This window comes from Phymastichus coffea, unplaced genomic scaffold, assembly GCF_024137745.1.
Source record: "Phymastichus coffea isolate CEN01 unplaced genomic scaffold, Cenicafe_Pcof_1.1 PCOF00025, whole genome shotgun sequence".
NCBI classification, from domain to species: domain Eukaryota; kingdom Metazoa; phylum Arthropoda; class Insecta; order Hymenoptera; family Eulophidae; genus Phymastichus; species Phymastichus coffea.
Window position 1 is genome coordinate 2,268,758 of NW_026706836.1, and position 21,882 is coordinate 2,290,639.

General features: G+C 36.9%; 2 protein-coding genes across 7 annotated transcripts in view; one reads left to right on the forward strand and one right to left on the reverse strand.

Annotated features, from left to right (window-relative positions):
• Positions 1-21,882, reverse strand: part of LOC131675535 (serine/threonine-protein kinase NLK) — a 709,408-nt gene that overhangs the window by 413,840 nt on the left and 273,686 nt on the right. For all 6 annotated transcript variants that reach the window (XM_058954550.1, XM_058954551.1, XM_058954552.1 and 3 more), the window contains one exon: positions 20,678-20,763. In XM_058954550.1, coding sequence (XP_058810533.1) covers positions 20,678-20,763 — 86 coding nt within the window. The remainder of the gene's footprint in view (positions 1-20,677; positions 20,764-21,882) is intronic.
• The window catches only part of LOC131675536 (uncharacterized), a 488,580-nt gene that overhangs the window by 211,129 nt on the left and 255,569 nt on the right, over positions 1-21,882 (forward strand). The gene's annotated exons all lie outside the window — the stretch shown is intronic.

Consider the following 21,882-nt stretch of genomic DNA (forward strand, 5'->3'; position numbering starts at 1 on the left):
AGAACCGTGACGACATGACGGAAATGGCGCGTCATAGAGAAATTTCAGTGACTCCGAGCATAAAGGTAGGAGCACCAACTGCCAAAAGTACGCCCATGACTCAGGAGCGACGCCCTGTAGTGAAATTCAAGGGACTAAACGCTATCACTGAGGAATCGGCTACGAAAGATGAAACGCCGGTAGAATTACATTTTTCACAAGCACCCGTAGAGGATGAATTGTTTCTCATGGTACCCCCACCCTTGGGACCATTAAATCAATATAAAAGACCCGAAAATTATCGAAATCCAACTTCTAGTGGCGAGGGTACTAGCGGTGACCAAACGTTGGGACCCGCGAATTAAATTCTTCAAAATAATGTCAGCACGAGCCAACAGTGTTTGACTTATAAGAGGGATAACATTGTTCATTTTATTTCACGGAATTGTGACAATAAAACCTCTGTCTCCAAGCTATTAGAGGAAATTGGAGCGATAGACTTACGGAACATGAAGAATCAAAAGCCAAAAATTGGACAGATTCTAACGACCGAGTACAAAAATAAATACATCTTCTCAGTCGTCGTTAAGGACAAGTACCACGACTCCACTAGTATAGAAGCCATTAAAATAGGGTTAATAAACTTAAAAAAATTGCTCCTGCAGAAAAAACTCAACAGTTTTCGTATAGCTCGGAGAGGAGATTATTCTGATGACTTAGGGCCCGGACTATTAACCGAAATATTAATAAGAATATTCGAAAACAGTCCTGTAAAGGTTACAATTTGCTACGGTAAATCCATTACACCCCCAGAGGACGAAAGAAAAGAGATTATCCGAACTCTACATGATAGTCTTATTGGAGGGCATAAGGGAGTCAATCAAACTTATCAAAAGATAAGTCCCGGTATCATTGGGCTGGACTACGCAATGATGTGCTGGATTACGTCAGAAGGTGCCAGAAATGCCTCGAGAAAAAAATTGACCGGCATAAAACAAAAGAGCCAATGTTAATTACAGATACGCCGATAGAGGCGTTTGATAAAGTGTCAATTGATACTGTAGGAAAGCTCCAGACCACCCCTGGTGGAAACTCTCACCTGCTAACGATGCAATGTAATTTGACTAAATACTTAATTGTAGTACCGATAAAGGACCTTAAAGCAACCACTATTGCTGACGCGCTGGCCAGACACCTAATATGCCAATTCGGTGCCCCTAGAGCAATATTGTCAGATCGAGGTACCAGTTTCCTGTCAGAAATTGTAGAATCACTTCTACACCTATTCAAAATCCATCATTTAACCACTTCCGGTTATAGGCCTCAGACCAATGGGTCACTCGAAAGGAGCCATGCACCCTTGATAGACTTTATACGTATATATTCAGAGCGCTTTGACGATTGGGACCGTTTGACACCGTTCGCGGTTTTCACATATAATACTAGTATTCATAAAGCGACCGGTTATACCTCGTTCGAATTAGTATATGGACGAATTGCTAAGTTCCCGATGAAAATACCGCGAGAAGAAAAATTACGAACGTATAACCAATATTTGAAAGATCTTGTTTTACGTCTTACCGAATTAAAGATAGCGGCCGGCGAAAATCAAATACGTGAGAAAATCAAATCAAAAGGGCGGTATGACAGACATTCTAACGCGTTCAAGGGGAAAGTAGGAGACTATGCATGGGTCCTAAACGAACCGCGAATAGGAAAGGCCGATAGTTACTACAAACGACCTTTGAAAATCATCGAAATTTTAAATCGAAAAAATATTTTATTAGAATTTCCGAATGGAAAGAAAGTACGCAAGCACGTGGATAAGCTAAAATTGAAACATTGACTATATGCTATTTAAATTCTACCTTTTAAGGCCATAAATCTACACTTACTATCTCGTACCTTACAGAAAAAAAAGTTCTTCCTTTCCAACATGCAAAACTTTCTCCTTCTTCTCCTATGCTCTTTCCTCGCATTATCGGTTACGGACCCCCAAGCTTACACGATAGAAAATTTGAGCCAAAACCCAGGATTATATTATGAAAGATTGGACCCCATAAGAATAAAAAGAGCAGATTGGAAAGTATACTTTACGGTTGATACGAAGTACTTCTTGGCAAGGACCACCATAATACATGACTTTCATATATTACTTGGGAATTGCACCAAACACCTAGATGGAATTACGTGTAACAACCTGTTAAATAAGGATATTTTGGATATAAAAGAGCTCACGCTTCAACAGCTACAAACGGAAATTACTGAATCAATCGGAAACATGGGAAACATCCAGCCACCCAGGGTTCGGGGGCCCGGAAGCATCAGGAACAAAAGACTAATACCATTTGGAGGGATAGGAAGTTTAAGCCACAGTTTGTTTGGATTGGTAACTGTGGACGAAACGAATAAAATAGACGCGAACATCGATCAATTATACCAAGACCAGAAATCGTTAATCAACCTCTTTAACAAAAGGACACACATTATTACCACGGGAATAAACAAATTATTCAAAATGATAGACATACATGGTGACAAAATCTTCCAGCTTGGAACCCAGATGCAGCAAAAATTTGAAAAATTAGAAAATGAAAACGCACGACTATATGATCTCTGTACAATCTTTTCGAAGAATGTTGGAATCTAGATTAGATTATTTCATTAAAGGTTCAGAAAGATTTCTAGAAATTCTCCGCGCATTAAAAGAAGGAAAAGTGCACCCAGATTTAATAAATACTGATGTGCTGCACCAAATAGTTAATGATATCAAACATACTGTAACGGACCTTGATTTTCCCATTCCAACGGAGCATCTCAGAGTGGAAGAAATAGTTAGAATTTCGAAAATCGATGCATCGCATCGCGAAGGAAGGACATATATAGTAGTGCACTTGCCCCTTGTGGACAGAGATTACTATAATTTATATAGATTGCATTCTATATTAGTACCACAATTATCGATCTCTAAAAAAGGGTCAGCATACATAAAATATAATTACCCTTACTTAGCCTTGAGCTCAGATCGAAAACAGTATATGCAAATGGATCATCAATCTCTATTAGATTGCACTCGAACTCACTACACCTTTGTATGCTCAGTAAAAGGACCCCTTCTAGATGTTGATCTGCATAAGAACTGTGAATTAGGAATGCTAATACAACCATCCGCCCATGAATTGTACCATTGTGATATAGTACTGAAAAGTCAGGAAACGACACAATGGAATTATATTTCGATGGACGGATCGTGGATTTTCTCTGCTCATCAACTGGACACTATACGAATCGCTTGTCCGGACCGAATGGACCAGATGATCCACATACAAGGGCTAGGAATACTCAAAATCGCCCCAGGCTGTATTGGATACTCGAGTGACGCGACTCTGTTAACAGAAGCAAAAAGGAATGACACGAACATTTATCTATATAAACCAGATTTGAACCTCAACTTAACGACTCTATACCCTACCGTACATCACTTATTCGATTCAGATATAAAATTAGAAAAATGGGTCCCGCAATCTGAAATGTGGACTAGCCAGGAAAAAGCCTTAAATGATATTATGGAGAAAGCAGAAACTATAAGTCAACACAATAAAATTACTACCTATTAATCCGGACTGATCTACAGAGGACTAAGTATCAATATTATTATGATAATGTTACTAATTGCACTTGCGTATAGATGGTGCACTAACTGCACATGGACCTCGCTAGCACCAAAACTCACAAATCACCCGACGCTCGTAAACCTAACCGAGACTCTATAGCAAGAACCACATCGATTTTCTAAAGTCTAAAAATGACTAGGACTAGGAAGAATTCTAAACGGACGGATGAACCAAGACAATCTATTGTTCATACGTTAAGCGACAATTCATTGGACCAAAACGAAACAAAATCAAAAGCATCATCTACACCGAAACCTAACCCCCAAAAGCGACACGACAATACCCTTGCACTGCAAACTCAAATCGCAGAATTAACTTAATGACTATTAACATATTTATATGACCAACTCACGATCTGTTTCAGAAAAAAAAAAGGAGAAGAAAACACGACATGAGTGAAGTAATCAATAATACGGTACAGGACCCTAAAAGTATAAAAATTCTTTACCCTAACCACCTGCCATTAAATGGACTTCTATACAGATTGGAACAGATCGGACCAGTTCAGGAGTTTCATGCACTAAAAAAAAGGGCCAATAACTGCTTAAAATTTGTGTTATGTAAATTCGATCAGGTCGAACATGCTAAAATAGCTAGGAGGACTAAATCATGGACCCCTGACCTAATAACTAAACATTCGCCGCGCATAGAAAGGACCAGAGTTTTTAGAAAATCTTTACCAAGACCAATTGATAACACACGCTTATTCTGCAGACTACCGTGGAGTATCGAAGAAAATCGAAGAGAAGTAGCCTTTTTCGAGCATTTCGTAGAATTCGGACCCTTGCTGTATCATAAAGTATTGAAAGATAAGTCTGGATCATTGGCTCTGGGATATGTCCAATACTACAATGCGACTGACGCAGACAGAGCAGTAAAAAGTTGTGACCCGATATATGGCGCAGAATTCGCGCAATTACAGAAACGACGTTGGAATCAGGACTACGAAACCAAACACCACTGGTTATGCGACGAACAAACAGAGCTTACGATTTACGCAGACCATGACAAGACTTGCACGTGGCAGCATCAGAAAAGGATAAGGGAGAAAAAGGCTAACGAACGTTATCCAAAATCAGAAGTTAGAAGACCATCGTCAAACCTTATAGTTATAAACACGAACAATACCACAATTGATCCTGAATCCAAGCACGTGAAATCCAATGACCAAGCTGATACTCCAACTGAAGATGAAATAAACACAAACATTGACCAAGAGCGAGAATATTTAGAAACTTATGTATAAAATGGGGCAAAAGGGAGAAAGCTGATTACACTGAAATATAAATCTATTTAAAAAAAAAAAAAAAAAAAAAATGAATATTTTGTAGCTTAAAGGAAATTCTTTCAAACTAAGTGTGATCATCTTTGTCACTTTTGTTAATCTTAGTTATACGCGCGCCGACGATTAAATAATACCTTGAATAATTGCATGTTTGTAGATACTACCCGTGAACTAATTGTAAAACCCTGTTTAACGCTTCTCGAGGTACATCCCACTTCCGATTTATCTACATTTTATCATTTATCTCTCTAAAGGACCATACTTAAAATTTACAGAGACCTTTAACATGGACCCACGGCTCAGATATGACGTTGAGCCAATGCTTAACGAAAACTATGGACTTACAATGATATACATGGACCCGAACAGGAAAGCGGAAGCAATGTGGCTCGCTTGCCAATATGGACCCTTAGAAAAGATGATTGACGTGGCGATTCCCGAGAAATTCAGGGAAAGCATAGGATGCACAATCTTTTACTTTGCGGACCCCATTCATGCCCTGGAGGCAATCGAGCAGTTATTCAATAATCGGAAACCGTTTTCCAAGGAAATTCTGGGACTAGAAGAGGACTTACCGACCTATTATCACCTTGAGAAGGTAATATTTGACAGTAACGACCTCTCGGAAGCCGCCAATGAACCAGACTTATCTGATGACGAGGATGGGCAAAACACCGGCGTGAGTAGTGCCGCCCTGGTCCCCCAACCAAAAAACCTTGGTCCTAAACACGATCGCCTAAATAGGATTCACTTCTTATTACCCTATAATTGGACCGAAGTAATGGCAAATAAGGCCTTACTAAAGTTTGGCCCTATGGATTACATAAAGTACGTCCCGATGCGGAATGGAAACGGTTTAATGGGGTTCGCCGCATTTATCCATACCTCCGACGCAGAAAGGGTGGTCGCGAATAAGCTTGGCCAGTATTTAAAAGCCAGACTTATTCGCCCCAGGATCGTAAAATACGGGGAAAACATGTTGGACCTCTACGAAAAGCACGATCTCTGCGGCCACTGGATTACCTCTAACGAACGCGGCAAGCACGTGTTACTCTGCGATATGCAGATTGGAAGTAACTTAAGAAAACACTACTTCTGCGGCAGGTCCATAGAATTAAGAGAATGGGACCAGCACCTAAAGGGCTGTAGTATTAGGAATTTTGATTATGTTAGTAAAGCAAAAGAACAGACATTAATCGACCTCGCTGGGCCTACAGAATCAGCAGCAAGGACCAACAACACGGCGCAGGCCATCTCGGATGATTTAGCACGGATAACAATCTAGGACCAGGTTATTCCCTTATTAAATACATGTACACACCCCCCCCTTCTTTATACGCTATCATCGATTATACTAATGGACTAGGAATAAAGGACCTACACTGCCGGCCAAAAGTTTGGAAACAGTGTTGAAAAAATATGTATTCATGAATTAATTAGGAAATTTATTGATTCACTTGTTTGAAACATAGTATAACAACAAAAAATGTATATTTTACAACAAGAAAAAATATATCTAGACAACAAGAAAAAGTGTATCTAGACATAAAAAGAAAAATATATCAGATTTTTTTTTCATCAAAAAATCCACCCTTGCTTTTGATGACTGCTCTCACCAACCGTGGCATTCTTTCGATAAGTTTGTCCAAAGTTTCCTGTTCCAGAGAAGCCCACGCCTCTCTTAGCTTCTCCCATAAGTCTCCAGCGGATGTTGGACAACATGTTCTTATTTTTCGATCGAGATCTTCCCACAGAAGTTCGATCGGGTTGAGGTCTGGCGATTGCGGCGGCCATGTCATATTTTCCAAGACACCATCAGCTTTTTTTTGCTCTAAATAACTGCGGCAGAGGATCGACGTATGTTTTGGGTCGTTGTCTTGCTGGAAGACAAAACCACGGCCGGGTCCTCTTAATCCAGAGGGAATCGCATGACGAACGAGAATATTTTTATATTGCTCTTTTCTCATTATTCCATCAATTTTCACTAAATCTCCGGTTCCATGGCCAGAAAAACATCCCCACACCATCACTGAGCCACCTCCATGCTTCACAGTAGGCACTATACACTGAGGTGTCATTTTTTCGGACGCACTTCTTCTCACATAAATTCTACGTCGAGAGCCAAATATTTCATACTTGGATTCGTCACTCCAGAGCACATTTTTCCATTGATTCATCGTCCAGTTTCGATGCCTTTTAGCCCATTGTAGTCTTTTCTTTTTATTCTCTTTACGTAGTAATGGTTTGTTCACTGCAACACATCCTTTGAGTCCGGCAGCGTTTAATCTTCTTTTTACAGTTGTTAGTGAAACCGGTTTTTCACGACTTCTGTTGATGTCTGCGCATATTTCGGGAGCTGTTAACCGTCTATTCCGTTTACTGGTAACCACTATATGCTTACCTTCGCGAGAAGTAGTTACTTTTGGACGTCCGGTTCGAGGACGATCGTGATGATTACCCGTGTCTTCAAATCTTTTGATCGTTGAATGCACACCTTTCAATGAAATTTTCAATTTTTTGGCAATTTCACGATATGAGATACCTTCATTATGTAATGCCAATACAGCTCCCCTTTTTTCAAGTGGAATTTCTTTACGTTTTCCCATGACTGAGCCGTATAATATAAATATGTAAGCCAAAACTTTTACAAATTCCTAAATAAAAAAAAATATTCGAGACAACTTAAAGACGCTTACAGTTTTGACTCAAATGAGGGAAATCAAATACAAGACTTATAAAAAAACAATACTGACAAACCAAAGTAATATGGATAAAAGTTTAAAGCCAAAAAAGGAAACAAAAGTAGAACATCACAATAAATTTCTCATCGATAATAAACTCTCATATCGTCAATATTATGAAAACAAACGGACTGGCAAAAATTCTAAGTTCATACTACTTTTATCTAAAATCTTAACCCTCAAGTTACCTGGAAAGGCTTGATTCTGTGTCATTATGAGCAAAAAATACTTTTTTCGAGGCAAAACTCCTGGAAAAATACATATTTCGAAATCCGAACGAAGTGTTTCCAAACTTTTGGCCGGCAGTGTATATACTTACTAATTTAGTCACTAATTTATTCCTTACCGACCCATTGCAGACCCTGTGGCTCTTGATACATTGCCGAGGACGGCAACGATTCTAAGGGGGGAGGGATGTTACGTGACGCTTCATTGTATTATTTTTTTTATTTTTTTTTTGTCAAATAATATTTCGGACCCGAGATTTCCGTTCGGACATAGTATAATCAGCAGTATTCGTGTGCGCGACTCGGTGGGAACGTGCGGCAGAGGCTGATTCACGCTGCGCCAGCATGCTGCGACGGCATGCTTCGGTCAGCGTGCTTAGCTAGGTAAGACGAGCCGATACGAAAAGCGTAAACGTTTAAAGTATATGTGCGAGAGAGAGACGGTATGCTCGGGACAAAGGCTATAAAATAAACCAGCGAAAGCAGAGCAGCAGAATTCAGTTAGTTAGGAGCGAGCGCTCAACCAAGAAGCCTGCATTTTCCTACTAAAGAGTTTTGAGAATATAATTGTTCAAGTTGCGATTAAGTGTCGAATTCAATTGTTTTAATAATTTCGTGTAAACGAAATCATAGGAATTATCATTTTGTTGCGTGTTGGTACACTATTGGATAAAAATACATAAGACCACGAAAATCATAGGAATTGTTATTTTATTGCGTGTTGGTACACTATCGGATAAAAATATATTGGACCAGTTGATCTGATCAGATACAAAGAAAAAGAATATATTGAATATATCACAAACCGAACAATATTTTGGACCTAGACAACAGAGTGAGTACTTTTGGGCTCTATTTTCGATAAGCTGAAATCTCTTCCTTATTGTTTTTTTTATTATCTCTCTCTCTTCGCTCTAATACTACTAAGCATAATCAAGGTTCCCCTTTCGGTGAATCCACGTGATTGCGTACCGGGACCAAGTGTGTAAGCACCACTGACCGCGCAAATTAAAATACTTATTTAATAAATCGCGAACCACATAGTAGCGCAATATTATTACTAGAAGTGTTATCTGACGTATTAAAAAAAATATATATATATATAAACCTATCTAACGTACCGGTGTAAGTTCATTTAAGTAAACCGGCGAAGCCCCCTCCCTTTTTCCTTCTCGATGACTGCCGCCTACCCCTCGCAAGGACGAACTTCGAATATTATCGGCAAAGACGCGATCCATTCGGTGACACGGTCGGGGTACCGTACTGAAGGTCTAGTCCGCCCGAGTCAGGACCACTCGGAGCTAAAAACGGTCTAACTCGTGCCCGTTTTGAAGAGACATCAAAACTGTCACGTAATAAAGTTTCATGTTATTATAAGCCTACAGTAGAATGTTCAGATTCAACATTTTTCAAACGACCATATCTCCGTTGAAAAAATTATAAAATTAATTTTAAATGGTGCTTTTTGTAGCCCAAGAGTTGCTCTTTTAGAAGCTGTGGTCAAAATTGCGCAGAAGAAATCCTTCGTCATGTTACAGGTGGTCAAATATAGCAAAAAAGCGTGTTTTTGACGCTTTTAGGTTAAGACATCTGGAAAACCAAGAGTGATAGAGTAATTCTGAGCCCAAATTCGGAATCAGCGCATGAAAATCTATGAAGTATACTACGTTTGATTTGAAGTTCTTGACTATTGTAAAATTTTGTTGGCCTATGTTATTATTCTCTACTATTTTTCGAAGTTCGTTCGCTTTCCTACTTAAAGTGAGCATTCTGTCTGCAATGATTTCATTATCGTTTGATGAAGCATGGTCTTGGAGAGGTCTAAAGGCATTGCAAAGAGCACATAAAATGTAAACGTAATCTTCAATATATGGGATTGGGATATTAGGAAAAATACTGGCTAATATTTTCTTTTATCATATCATTTACATCCTCAATCACCCATCGAATCTTAGTAACAAGCCGACAGTCATTTGCGCTCATGGTGCCATGTTGAGAACCTTTTTCGAAAAAATAAAGCATTTTTGGAATCAACTTAAACTCCTCCAGAGTACATATAGACTCCTGAAATCCATAATCTACAACAAAATTTTTTCTGGCCACAGCCATTACAAAAGCACTTTGCTTTAGTAAGCCATTTAGAATACTAGCGGCATTGTTTTAACCATAAGCTAAATAGGGAACAAATACTCTTTTTGAAAAAAATAAGCAAATTACTGCAGTTTGTATAATTTATGATATATTTTCTATGATAATTGAAGAGGCAACTTTATTTTAGAAGAAAAACATTTTTCCTCGACTTATAACATTTATGAAGTAATTAAAAATTGTAATGTATTTTTAAACGGTTATATTTTATTCAATTTGTGTACAAAATGAAAATAAATAATCATTGTCTAATAAATCTGTGTTCAATTTATTTGTATTGCTTTGTAAATCAAAAAGACATCAACATCTACTATAAAAATATTTATTTATATTAATAAAATAATTAATAATTAACAATTCATAATAATAATTTAGGTCTATAACTTATATCGTGAGGTTTGCTGAGAGATGGCGTAACTTGTATTATTCCATCGTTCCAATATTCCAGACATGCGTTGGAAAGCTACTGCCATTGTGTGTCTTTTCAGTATATCACATTTATTTGAAGCGTTAACAACAATAATTTTTTTTCACTCAAATATGTCGAACTTAGTGCCTGAAAAAGTGTTTTTGTGGGAAGTTCTTCTTCATTACTTTAATATTGTTTGGAGTTGTGGGTATTTGATGACAATAAAATTTTTCATGTCTACATTTTGCTTACTGGAGAATATACGTTCTCAACATAATCCTTTTGTTGTAATCCCCGCGCTACTAGTCTAGCTTTATAAAAATTATTATTTTTCTGTTTATAGATCCATTTAACATCAATTATCTTTTCCCCTTCAGGCTTATCAACAATTTTCCATGTTTTATTTCTCTTAAAACTATTTATTTCGGAATCCATCGCCTTTTGCCATTCTTTGTATTCGTTTGATTTTAGCACTTCCTCGAATGTATTCGGTACATTTGTATCTACATAATTTACGTAAATAAAATGTGAAATTCATTTTCCGAACCTATTTACAGGGCTTTTTTTTCTTTCAGACTCTCTGTATTTGTAAACTTTGTCTTTCACGATTTTCTGTATTTATAACATGGGGTTCTGTATCATTTATAACATTATTTTCTTTATCAATAGAGAAGCTTGTTTCTCCTCTACTTTCCCCGAAGTTAGAAGTAGAGCAAAAAGAAGAATCTTTATCAATATCTAATTCTATAGTTACAACATTTTCTGACTCTTCATTATCGTTTTCAAACAGATTAATTTTACGCGATATTCAACTACCTCAATATGTCTCGCAGTAATTACTTTATTTTTTACTAATACCCTGTAACCATTTTCAACGTAACCTAATAGTACACCTACTTGTGATTTATCATCCCATTTACTTTTTCTTAGTACTTCGGGTACTCTTACAAAAACTCTACTTCCATAAATTTTTAAATGTTTAACATTTGGTTTAATGCCAAAGAATATTTCGCAAGAAGTCTTATTCTCCGCTGTATTGGCTATTGTACGATTTTTCAAGTAGGCTACAGTTTTCATTATTTCTGGCCAGTACCTTCTATGGACTCAGGCTTCTCTCATGAGACATTTACCAATGTCCATAGCAGATCTATTGTATCTTTCGGCTACCTCGTTTAATTCATGAACATATGGTGGACATGGTGCTAACTCTATACCTTTAGATTTAACGAATACAAAAAATTCAGCATTCATGCATTCCTTTCGTTGTTTGTTCATTGCTCTACCTGCTGCCCGTAGCCTCGATGGTTGCCTCTCTTATTGCCTCTTATGTTTCCGCCTTGTCCTCTCGACGATTGACCTCTGTCTCTGCTGCTTTTCTGACTTTTCCAGCAATCCTTTTGAAAATGTCCGACCTTGCCACAAGTAAAGCATCCTTCTGTCTTTGTTGTGAACGTGCTTACGTTACTCATCTCTCCTTGATTATTTTTCATCATATTCTTCTCTTTTATTTTGGATTTCACATAATCGACCGTTCTTTCCTTTGCTGGTATGACGTCGATAAAGTCACCAATATAACTATAAATTGCTGGCAATGCTCTTATTAAATATCGCATTTTTTCTGGTTCATCCATTTTTCCTCCGGCTGCCTTGAATTCGTTTGTCGCCTTTTCTAAATCGCTGAAAAATTCTTCAACATCTTGATTATTCTGTAACTTAATTTCTTTAAATTTTGATCGACATATTATTTGTAATGACCTGGATTGCGTCACATATAGTTTATCTAATGTCTTGATCATTTCGTATGCTGTCCTGCATTCACATACAATTCTAATTGTTTGTCTGAAATGGCACTGATTATAATATTTCTTGGTCTTAGCTCTTTTTTCTCCCATTCGTCTTCTTTATCTATATCGATACTTTCTCTTTGTGCTTGGTCCTTGCACCCCTTGTACTCTAGCAAAGTTGATAGTCTGAACTTCTAACTTGAATAATTTGCACCGTCGAAGATTGGAATTAGTATATCATCAATCTTAGCTTGTTTTGACATTTCAATTTCTTTAAATTTTAGATACTCGTATATGATATCTTTAAGTACTATTACTTTCTTCAATTCTTTTAAGAACACTTTTCGAACATGATTTTTAATATTTTTATTTAATTCAATATTCCTTTTATCATCGACCATTAGCCCATGTTAATAACTCATAAATCTGCCACGTGCTTTTCTCTTCAGATTTATTCCTTTATTTCAACTTTTAGGTGTTCTCTTACCTATGCGTTTCGCGAAGGTTTCCACATAGATAAGAAAACCTTTAAACAACGCTCTACTACCATGTTGGGAGTCGTGGGTATTTGTAATAATTAACTGGATTAGTTAATATGTAATATGAAGATTTATTAGTTAGTACTTTAGATATAATGTTGAGCCGCTGAGCTAGCCGGGCGGTGCTACTCGGGCAGAGACTAGTAATCAAGAGAGTCATCAAGTGAGGTCACGCATATCAATCGAAAGAGAAGGTAAACGTATTGATACGCGTGAGTCGCTCGCTCTAAGTTCGACTCGGATCACTTGCGCAGAACTCTAGTTTACAATATAACGTGTACATTTCCAACAAATATGAAGAAAACTGCTGCCGAAAGTCATCATATTCTGGTGAAAATTTATGGTGAACATGCTCTAGCTGAGCGAATGTGCCAAAAGTGATTTGCACGATTTAAAAGTGGTGATTTTGGCTTGGAAGACGATGAACGTCCTGGGCAGCCAAAAAACTTTGAAGATGAACTAGAAGCATTACTTGATGGAGATTGTTGCCAAATACAAGAAGAGCCCGCAGAATCTTTGGGAGTCACTCAACCAGCCATTTCAAAACGTTTGAAAGCAGCTGGATACATTCAAAAGCAAGGAAGTTGGGCTCTACATGAATTCAAGCCGAGAGATGTCGAAAGGTGATTTTGCATGTCCGAAATGCTGTTGGAACGCCACAAAAGGAAGTCATTTTGGCATCGTATTGTTACCGGTGATGAAAAATGGATCCACTAAGACAACCCAACCCCAAGCGCAAAAAATCATATGAGAAACCGATACCCGGCCAAGCAACCAAATCAACGGCAAAGCCGAATATCCATGGCGCGAAGGTAATGCTCTGAATTTGCTGGGATCAGAAGGGTGTGATGTATTATGAGCAGCTAAAACCGGTGAAACCATCAATGGAGAACGCTACCGAACATAATGGATCCATTTGAAGAGAGCAATAGCCGAAAAACGCCTGGAATATGTGACCAGACACGAGGCAATAATTTTCTATCATGAGAACGCTCGGCCCCATGTTGCTATTCCGGTTCAGAACTATTTGAAAAATAGTGGATGGGAAATTTTACCCTACCCGCCTTATAGCCCAGGCCTTGCCCCTTCTGCCTACAATTTGTTCCGGTCGATGCGCAGAACACCCTCACTGGAATACCGTTCACATCAGAGCAGAGTATCAAAAATTAGCTTGATTCATTCTTAGCTGCCAAGCTGGCGCAGTTCTTTTAGAATGGGATCCACAAATGGCCAGAAAGATGAGAAAAAATCATAGCTTCAGATGGGTAATTGTTAAAAATGTATATGCGAGCACAAGGCACAAATAGTATTTTCGAGATCTGTCCTTAGGATCGTTTGCTTAAGAGAAAGCCTAGGCAGAGCCATAAAACCTTTTGCTCGCTGCGCGCCCGCGACGCGTCGCTACGTCGATGACCGATGGTCTCCAGATGGAGCAATAAATGTTTTTGGCGATTTTCCTGTGCGAGAGGATACGTTAGCTGCATCTGCGAACGTAGTTTAGTTCAGCCGAAACCCTTAGAGGAGTAACAGCCTTTACTTTTAAGCTCCGCTATTTTGTATTCAAATTATATGTAACTTTTATTTCATGTTTATTCAATAAATACTGAGTTTATACTTTGCTAATCGATTGAGTTTATTTTGCTTAATAGATTCAATAGTAATACTTTGAATAATACTATTGTACATATTTTTCTTAAATAAACGTTCAAATTTTGAAAAAAAAAGCGCCCGAATGAAGTTATAGACTTAATAATTATGCAACTTGAATATTATTGAGTATTTAAAATAATATCTGACATGAAATCGAAAGTTCAGTAATATTTACTTATTAAATATATGAGTAATAAACACATTCACACAAAACGTATAAAACATTAAAAAAAATTCACGACAATGTAAGTTATTTTTTTATAATAGGTGTTTATAAATTAATTAATGTCGCTGCAATGATAACTGTAGAACCGATGTAAAGCATTATGGTATAATGTAAGAGAGCATGAGGAGTCAATAAGTCGAATTCTCTTATCCTACTAAAAACCCCTTTCAATGTGAATACGTACACTGGCGATACGTTTTGTTGTTTTGGACTCTGATTTCGCTAGTTTTTTATTTGTAGCCTTGCTTGAAGGTCGAACAAGTCTGCAATGTTTAACTGATGAAAATGTATCTATACGAAATGTGTTCAAAAAGTAAGATGAATTTTGAAATTGGGCGGGATACGTAGATTTGATTATCGATATTTTTTTTATTATGTTGGTATACGAGGTGTGTTCAAAAAGTAAGGTGACTTTGTATTTTTAAGAAAAAATATTTATTTATTTATCAATATTTATGTTATCCCCTTCAAAGCAATCCCCCTCAGATACAATACACTTATGCCAATGGTTTTTCCAATCCTCAAAGCACTTCTCATAAGCACTTTTCGGTATAGCCTTGAGCTCTTCCTGCGATGCAGTCTTTATCTCTTCAATCGTTGCAAATCTCCATCCTTTCATAGGTCTCTTTAGTTTTGGGAACAAGAAAAAGTCACATGGGGCCAAATCCGGTGAATATGGTGGCTGAGGCATGATTGTGGTGTTGTTTTTGGCCAAAAAATCTCTCACAAGCAAAGATGAGTGAGCAGGGGCATTATCGTGATGCAAAAGCCATGAATTGTTTTTCCACAATTTGATCGAACTTCGCGTGCTTTTTTCGGTCTTGGCTCATCTGGGCTCTTCCATTGGGACGATTGGACTTTGGTTTAGATATCATAACCATATACCCACGATTCGTCACCAGTTATGACCCTTTTGAGTAAATCTGGGTCGTCGTTGACGTCATTCAACAGTTCTTGAGCGATGCTCATGTGACGGTTCTTCTGGTCAAAATTTAGCAATTTCGGAACAAACTTCGCTGACACACGTCACATGCCCAAAACGTTAGAAAAAATTTCATGGCACGAGCCAAGCGATATACCAACATCCTCAGCAACTTCTCTGATAGTGATTCGACGATTTTCCAGAACAATTTTCTTCACTGCTTGAACGTTTTCATCAGTTGTTGACGTGCTTGGGCGTCCAGAGCGAGGCTCGTCATTGGCATCTTCCCGACCATCTTGGAAGAGTTTGTACCACTTGTAAACATTTTTTTTTACTCAGAACAGTTTCACCGTATGCCACCGTCAACATTTCAAGTGTTTCGGAGCACTTTATTTTATTTTTTACACGAAATTTGATGCAAATCCTTTAATCCATATTTTTCGATAGCAAGAAATCGCCGAGCACGCAAAACACTTATAACCTTTACGCCTCTCACAACCAAACAAAAAATGCTATACACTTGAAACTTGGTACGGATGTTCGGGAAGAGTGTACCAACATAACAAAACAAAAAAATCGATAATCGAAAGTACGTTGCCCGTGAAATTTGAAAATTCACCTTACTTTTTGAACACACCTCGTACATCTCCATCATATATGCTCACAGTTTCAGCCAGTTTGTATGTTTACTGTTTTTTTGCGAGACAGAAACGTTAGACGTATTTTTTGTGCTCGGCGATTTTCTGCTGTCGAAAACAATGGATCAAAGAGTTTGCATAAAATTTTGTGTAAAAAATGGAATTAAGTGCTCCAAAACACTTGAAATGTTGATAGTCGCATACTTACGGTGAGTCTACTTTAAGTAAAAAAAATGTTTACAAGTGGTATAAGCTCTTTCAAGATGACCGAGAAGACACTGTCGACGAACCTCGCTCTGGACGCCCCAGCACTTCAATAAATGATAAAGTGTTGAAGAAGTGAAATAAATGATGTTAAAAAATCGTCGAATCACTATAAGAGAAGTGGCTGAAGACGACGGTATCTCTGTTGGCTCATGCTATGCAATTTTTTCCAAAGCTTTGGGCATGAAACATGTAGCAGCAAAATTTGTTCTCAAACTGCTTAATTTTCAACAAAAGGAGCAACACTTAAGAGTTGTTAAACGACGTCAATGATGATCCTGATATGCTCGAAAGAGTCATAACTGGTGACAAATCATTGGTTTATGGTTATGACGTCGAAACTAAAGCCCAATGGAAGATTCCAGAAGAGCCAAGACCAAAAAAAGCACGTCAGTTTCGATCAAATATCAAGATTTTGCTCACTGTTTTCTTTGATTATCATCAAGTGCAGCATCTAGTGCATCAAGAGTTCTTACCACAAGATTGCATGGTCAATAAAGAGTATTACCGTGAAGTTATGCGCCGTTTGTGAAAAGCAATATGAAAAAAACGTCCGGAATTGTGGGAAAACAATTCATGGATTTTGCATCACGATAATGCACCTGCCCTCTAATCGTTGCTTGTGTCGAACTTTTTGGCAAAAAACAAAACCACAATCATGCCTCAGGTACCATATTCACCGGATATGGCCCCCTGCGAATTTTTCCTGTTCCCAAAACTAAAGGAACCCATGAAAGGACGGAGGTTTGGAACGATTGAGGAGATAAAGAAAAAATCGCTGGAAGAACTCAAGGCTATACCAGAAAGTGCTTACCAGAAGTGCTTCAAAAATTGGATAAAACGTTGCACAAGTGTATTATACCTGAGGGTGTTTACTTTGATAGGAACAACATAAATATTGATGAATAAATATATATTTTTTTAATAAAGATGAAAATTCACCTTAATTTTTTAACACACCTCGTACTTTAAAACCTCTATCTGCCATGACTATACATTTTTCTGGTTTTTTTATTGTTTTTCTACTTTGCTCACTGTAAATAAATGTGTATCTAAAATTCGTCCACCATACCCACAAGATATGTAAATCATGAATCCATCTGGCGAAAGCGCTATTAAATATTTCAAATTATCAAATATTTTTATATTCAGACCACGTCAATAATTAGTGAATGCTGTTAGATGGTTTTTCAATTTCTATTTCACATCAATAATAGCATGAACATGATAATACGTAATTAACTCGAAAGTAATAGGTATTAATTTATTAACAGTTTTCTTATCTGAAAAATAGATAAATGACTGCATATAATCAGCTAATTTTAACACTGTTTTACCAAAGACCTAATTTGCCTTGGTAGCACTTATACCAAATTGATTACCTAATCTGACAACTGTGTCATTCAACTAAATTTTCATTAATGTCAATTTTATATTGTCTAAACTAAAAATAATTGTTTTGAAGAATGGCTTTTTTTTATTTTATACAAAATAACGCGGTATTGGAATAATATTATGTTTTTTCAACTTTTATTTAATAAAAAATTACATTTTTGACAATTTTTTTGACTAAAAGAATAGTAATTATACCTAAGAATTATTTGAGAACAACAAAATAATCACAGTTTTGAAAGTATCTCATTGACTATACTTTAGTGAAAACTTTTTAACATGCCAAAAAAATCGAAAAATATTTTTTCTCTGTAAATCAAATTTAAACTGCAGATCTTCATTCTAAAGGTAAAATTATATCTTATTTTTCTTTAGAGTTTTCATCCATCTCACTTACTTTTGTATGTACAATACTGTAACTTGATACCAAATTTTCAGAAAAAAGTCCATGATATCACATTTTAAAGCTGAAAAAATTCTCATTCGAATTGATGAACAGTTTTTCTTCACGCCTACGGAATCTAAATTTGCAGCCTGTTAATGTCAGATGATATTTTATGATTTTTTTATCATTTTTATTAATCATAAGCCTGCAAGAAGTCTGCAATACCATTTTTGAAAGGTTTTTAGCTCTTCTTTTGAATGCCTGTTGATATTTTGAGAAGTGCCTTTTAGGTGTTGCGCAATAACATTTTTTAGTTTTTCCGATTTTTGTATTGGGTGTCCAAAAGCATGTGGAAAGGAGTATATACCTCATCGCACTGTTTACAATATGGTTAATAATAAATGTTGATCTGATCCATCTTTGGAGTTGTATTGTTACCTAATTTTCTTATTGCACTCACCGTTTTATTTCTTAAAGGTATAGCGCCAATATTGTACGTTATCTGATGTCATGCAGTAATGTAACATATATTGTATCGAATTTACACTAACATTCTTATATGGCTATTGTTTCTAGACTTATTCATGTGAATAAAAGAGATTTTGTTAGTTTTATATTCAAGTTTTTTATAATGAACTATAGTAGGTTATGATTATACTGTTACGTCTTACGACGCATCCTTTTTGTAACAAATGCACATTCGTGAAATTCAAAGCTGCTAACCTACTCGCACGTCAGCTGACGAAACGCAAGGTGAATGACACTCCGAAATAAGTGTTACGGCTTACGACGCATCCTTTTTTGTAACAAATGCACATTCATGAAATTCAAAACTGTTAAAATACTCGCACGTCAGCAAAAAGCTGACGAAACACGAGGTAAATTACACGCCTAAATAAAGTCACCAAACGCAAAATTTATATTCAGCAAAAACAAAATGTCACACCATATCGCAATACTGACCTGAAAAGAGCTATAAAAGATATAAAAAGGAATGAACAAATGACTCTCGGCAGTTGATCAGTAGTCCGTCAGTCAGTCAATAAGTACCTGTAAGACTCAACTCCGTACACACCGGTCCGACAATTGGTGGTTACTATACTTAATAAACTCGCGACTGTTACAAAGTAATATCGTGCAAGTAATTATTCAACAACCTACCCAAAACAATTCAACAAGCAGTTAGAGCCTGCTACATTTAAACAATTCAACAAGCAGTTAGAGCCTGCTACATTTATACAATTCAACAAGCAGTTAGAGCCTGCTGCATTTCTGTCAACAATTAAAAACTACGATTATCAAGGTAGTGCAATTATCAGACATACATTTCCACATACATTTATTATAAGTAAGACATATCTAACCACTAGTCAACATATTGGAACGTCTCATTCATTAGCTATTCGTAGTTGATGCACGAGACGTAACAATACAATAAAATATCGGTAATATCGTTTATATTTTATTCCTGAAAATATTTGTCAGATAATATGTTAGTAATTCAGTTAGATAATTAATATTTTGTAGTTTTTATGATTGATTCAAATATCAATTACTGCAATTTCACTACCAACAAACCACTAATTCTTATACAAAAACTGTGATATCATTACGATCTATCATATTGCAGACTATACACATGCATGAGAGAGAGAGAGAGAGAAAGAGAGAGAGAGAGAGAGAGAGAGACAGACAGAGAGAGAGAAAATATACGGCACTGACCTTCTGCAATTCGACTACCGTTTTTCGCTGTTGTCCCTGCTACCGTTGCTCGCTATCGTTGCTGCTATTGTTACTCACTATTGGTTCTATGGTTGCTGTTGTACCGCTCAAAAATGATCGCGTGAGCAGTCAGCGCAAATCCCTGTCAGTATCACCATACCCACCGATGTGCGAGCTTGACACTGTTTAAACGCAATTCAGCTACCAACCACAAATAAAACTTACATATACGTCCGCGAATATGTACCATATCCACGTACCAAAACACGAAGAGCCCACGCCAAAAACAAAACAAAACTAAATGAAAAGGAAAATCGATGTAAGAATCGGTGACAAGCGTGACTTGATAATAATCTATCCGTTACTATTCGAATTTCGTAAGCAACCGTTGCGCTCATAATAATTAACGTCTCTCTATCCATCTCTCTCGCTTTTGCGCTTCTCGTAATCATCATCCTCATTCCTTGCAATCATCGATCGCTCCTGGTTCCACCAATCAGCTCGTTTGCCACACCTCAAGCGGAGAATCAAGCAAGAGTGTATACACGCATTCTCATTCTGAAGGCAGCATTTATATAATATTGTATACACAATGCCGTTGGAATTCATAATAGAGTTATAGCTAAATAAGTTAAGATAAAGATGTACTCCATAATATTTCCAAATAAATTAGATAAGAAAATTACCTTTACCTTCAAAATACAATTACTGTTAACAAGCAAATTTCCTGGTTTTATATCTCGATGGAGTATTTTAGCCGAATGTAGATACTTTAAACCTAGAAAAAATATAACTATTATTTATGAATTATGTATCCACATCAAGCTTGAAATTTTCTTATTTATTTGACTGTTTAAAATTTAACTATGTCAAATTATAAATAATACGCAGAAGACAATCGTATTAATTTTCAATAAAATTATTTATGCAAAATGACAATTTGTTCAATTCATAGAAATTTGTAATCAGATTCTGTAAACATGAACGTACATTTTCTTAAAACAATATTTTGCTATGAATACTTTTTAAATAAAACAATTTTTTTCTATAATTAAAAAGTAGTTCTGTATTAAAATTAAAATCATTTGTTCAATAAAATTTAAGAAACTACTTTTCACACATAAAAATATGTTTTCAGTAGAAAAATACTCAAATATTCGCAAAGTAAAGATTATAACTAATAGAAACAGATCGCAAAAGTTATTCTCTAACTTAATATATTTATACTGTTACATTAACATCTCCCTAACATCATAATAATTCTTTCCGATTGTTGTTTCGATAATTTTATTAAAAATGAAAGAAATGTCCTCTTCTTCACTTAAGTCGATCCTTGACTCACCCGGTTGAAACGCCCCACTAAGAAACATTTCGGAAAAAGTAATTTTCGAAATCAAATTGCCCCACTTAGAAAAGAGGTAGAACAATGAATTTTTCGGAATTCGAATATTTATAATATAAAAGAAAGGAGCAATCGATCCGTTTGCGATTCGGTAGCTGTTAGTGTTTGTGTGTTGTCACACTTTTCCGATTTGAGGGTGGCACAGCGTAATCAAACATTACCACCCTTCTCGCTGGGCACCAATCAGGTTGGCATAGCCCACTGTCTTTCACTCCTTCGCGTTCAAATATTTGGAGATCCGGAAGTCAAGTTTGCTGCGACATCCCTGACGCACACAGCGAGGCGGAACCTTTTTCATCTAAGGCGGCGACCTCCTCGAGAGGAGTACCGATCTTTTCAAGGTTCAACGCTCAAGGAGAGCGGAACTAAAGGCTTGAGCCTCGGTTTGGGCGCGACGGGACTCTAGTTGCCCCAACGTCTACTGCGTCGGAAGCACGCAGCATACAAATCTTACGAGATTTGCTTGACCTGGTACCACTACCCCGCAGAGGCCAA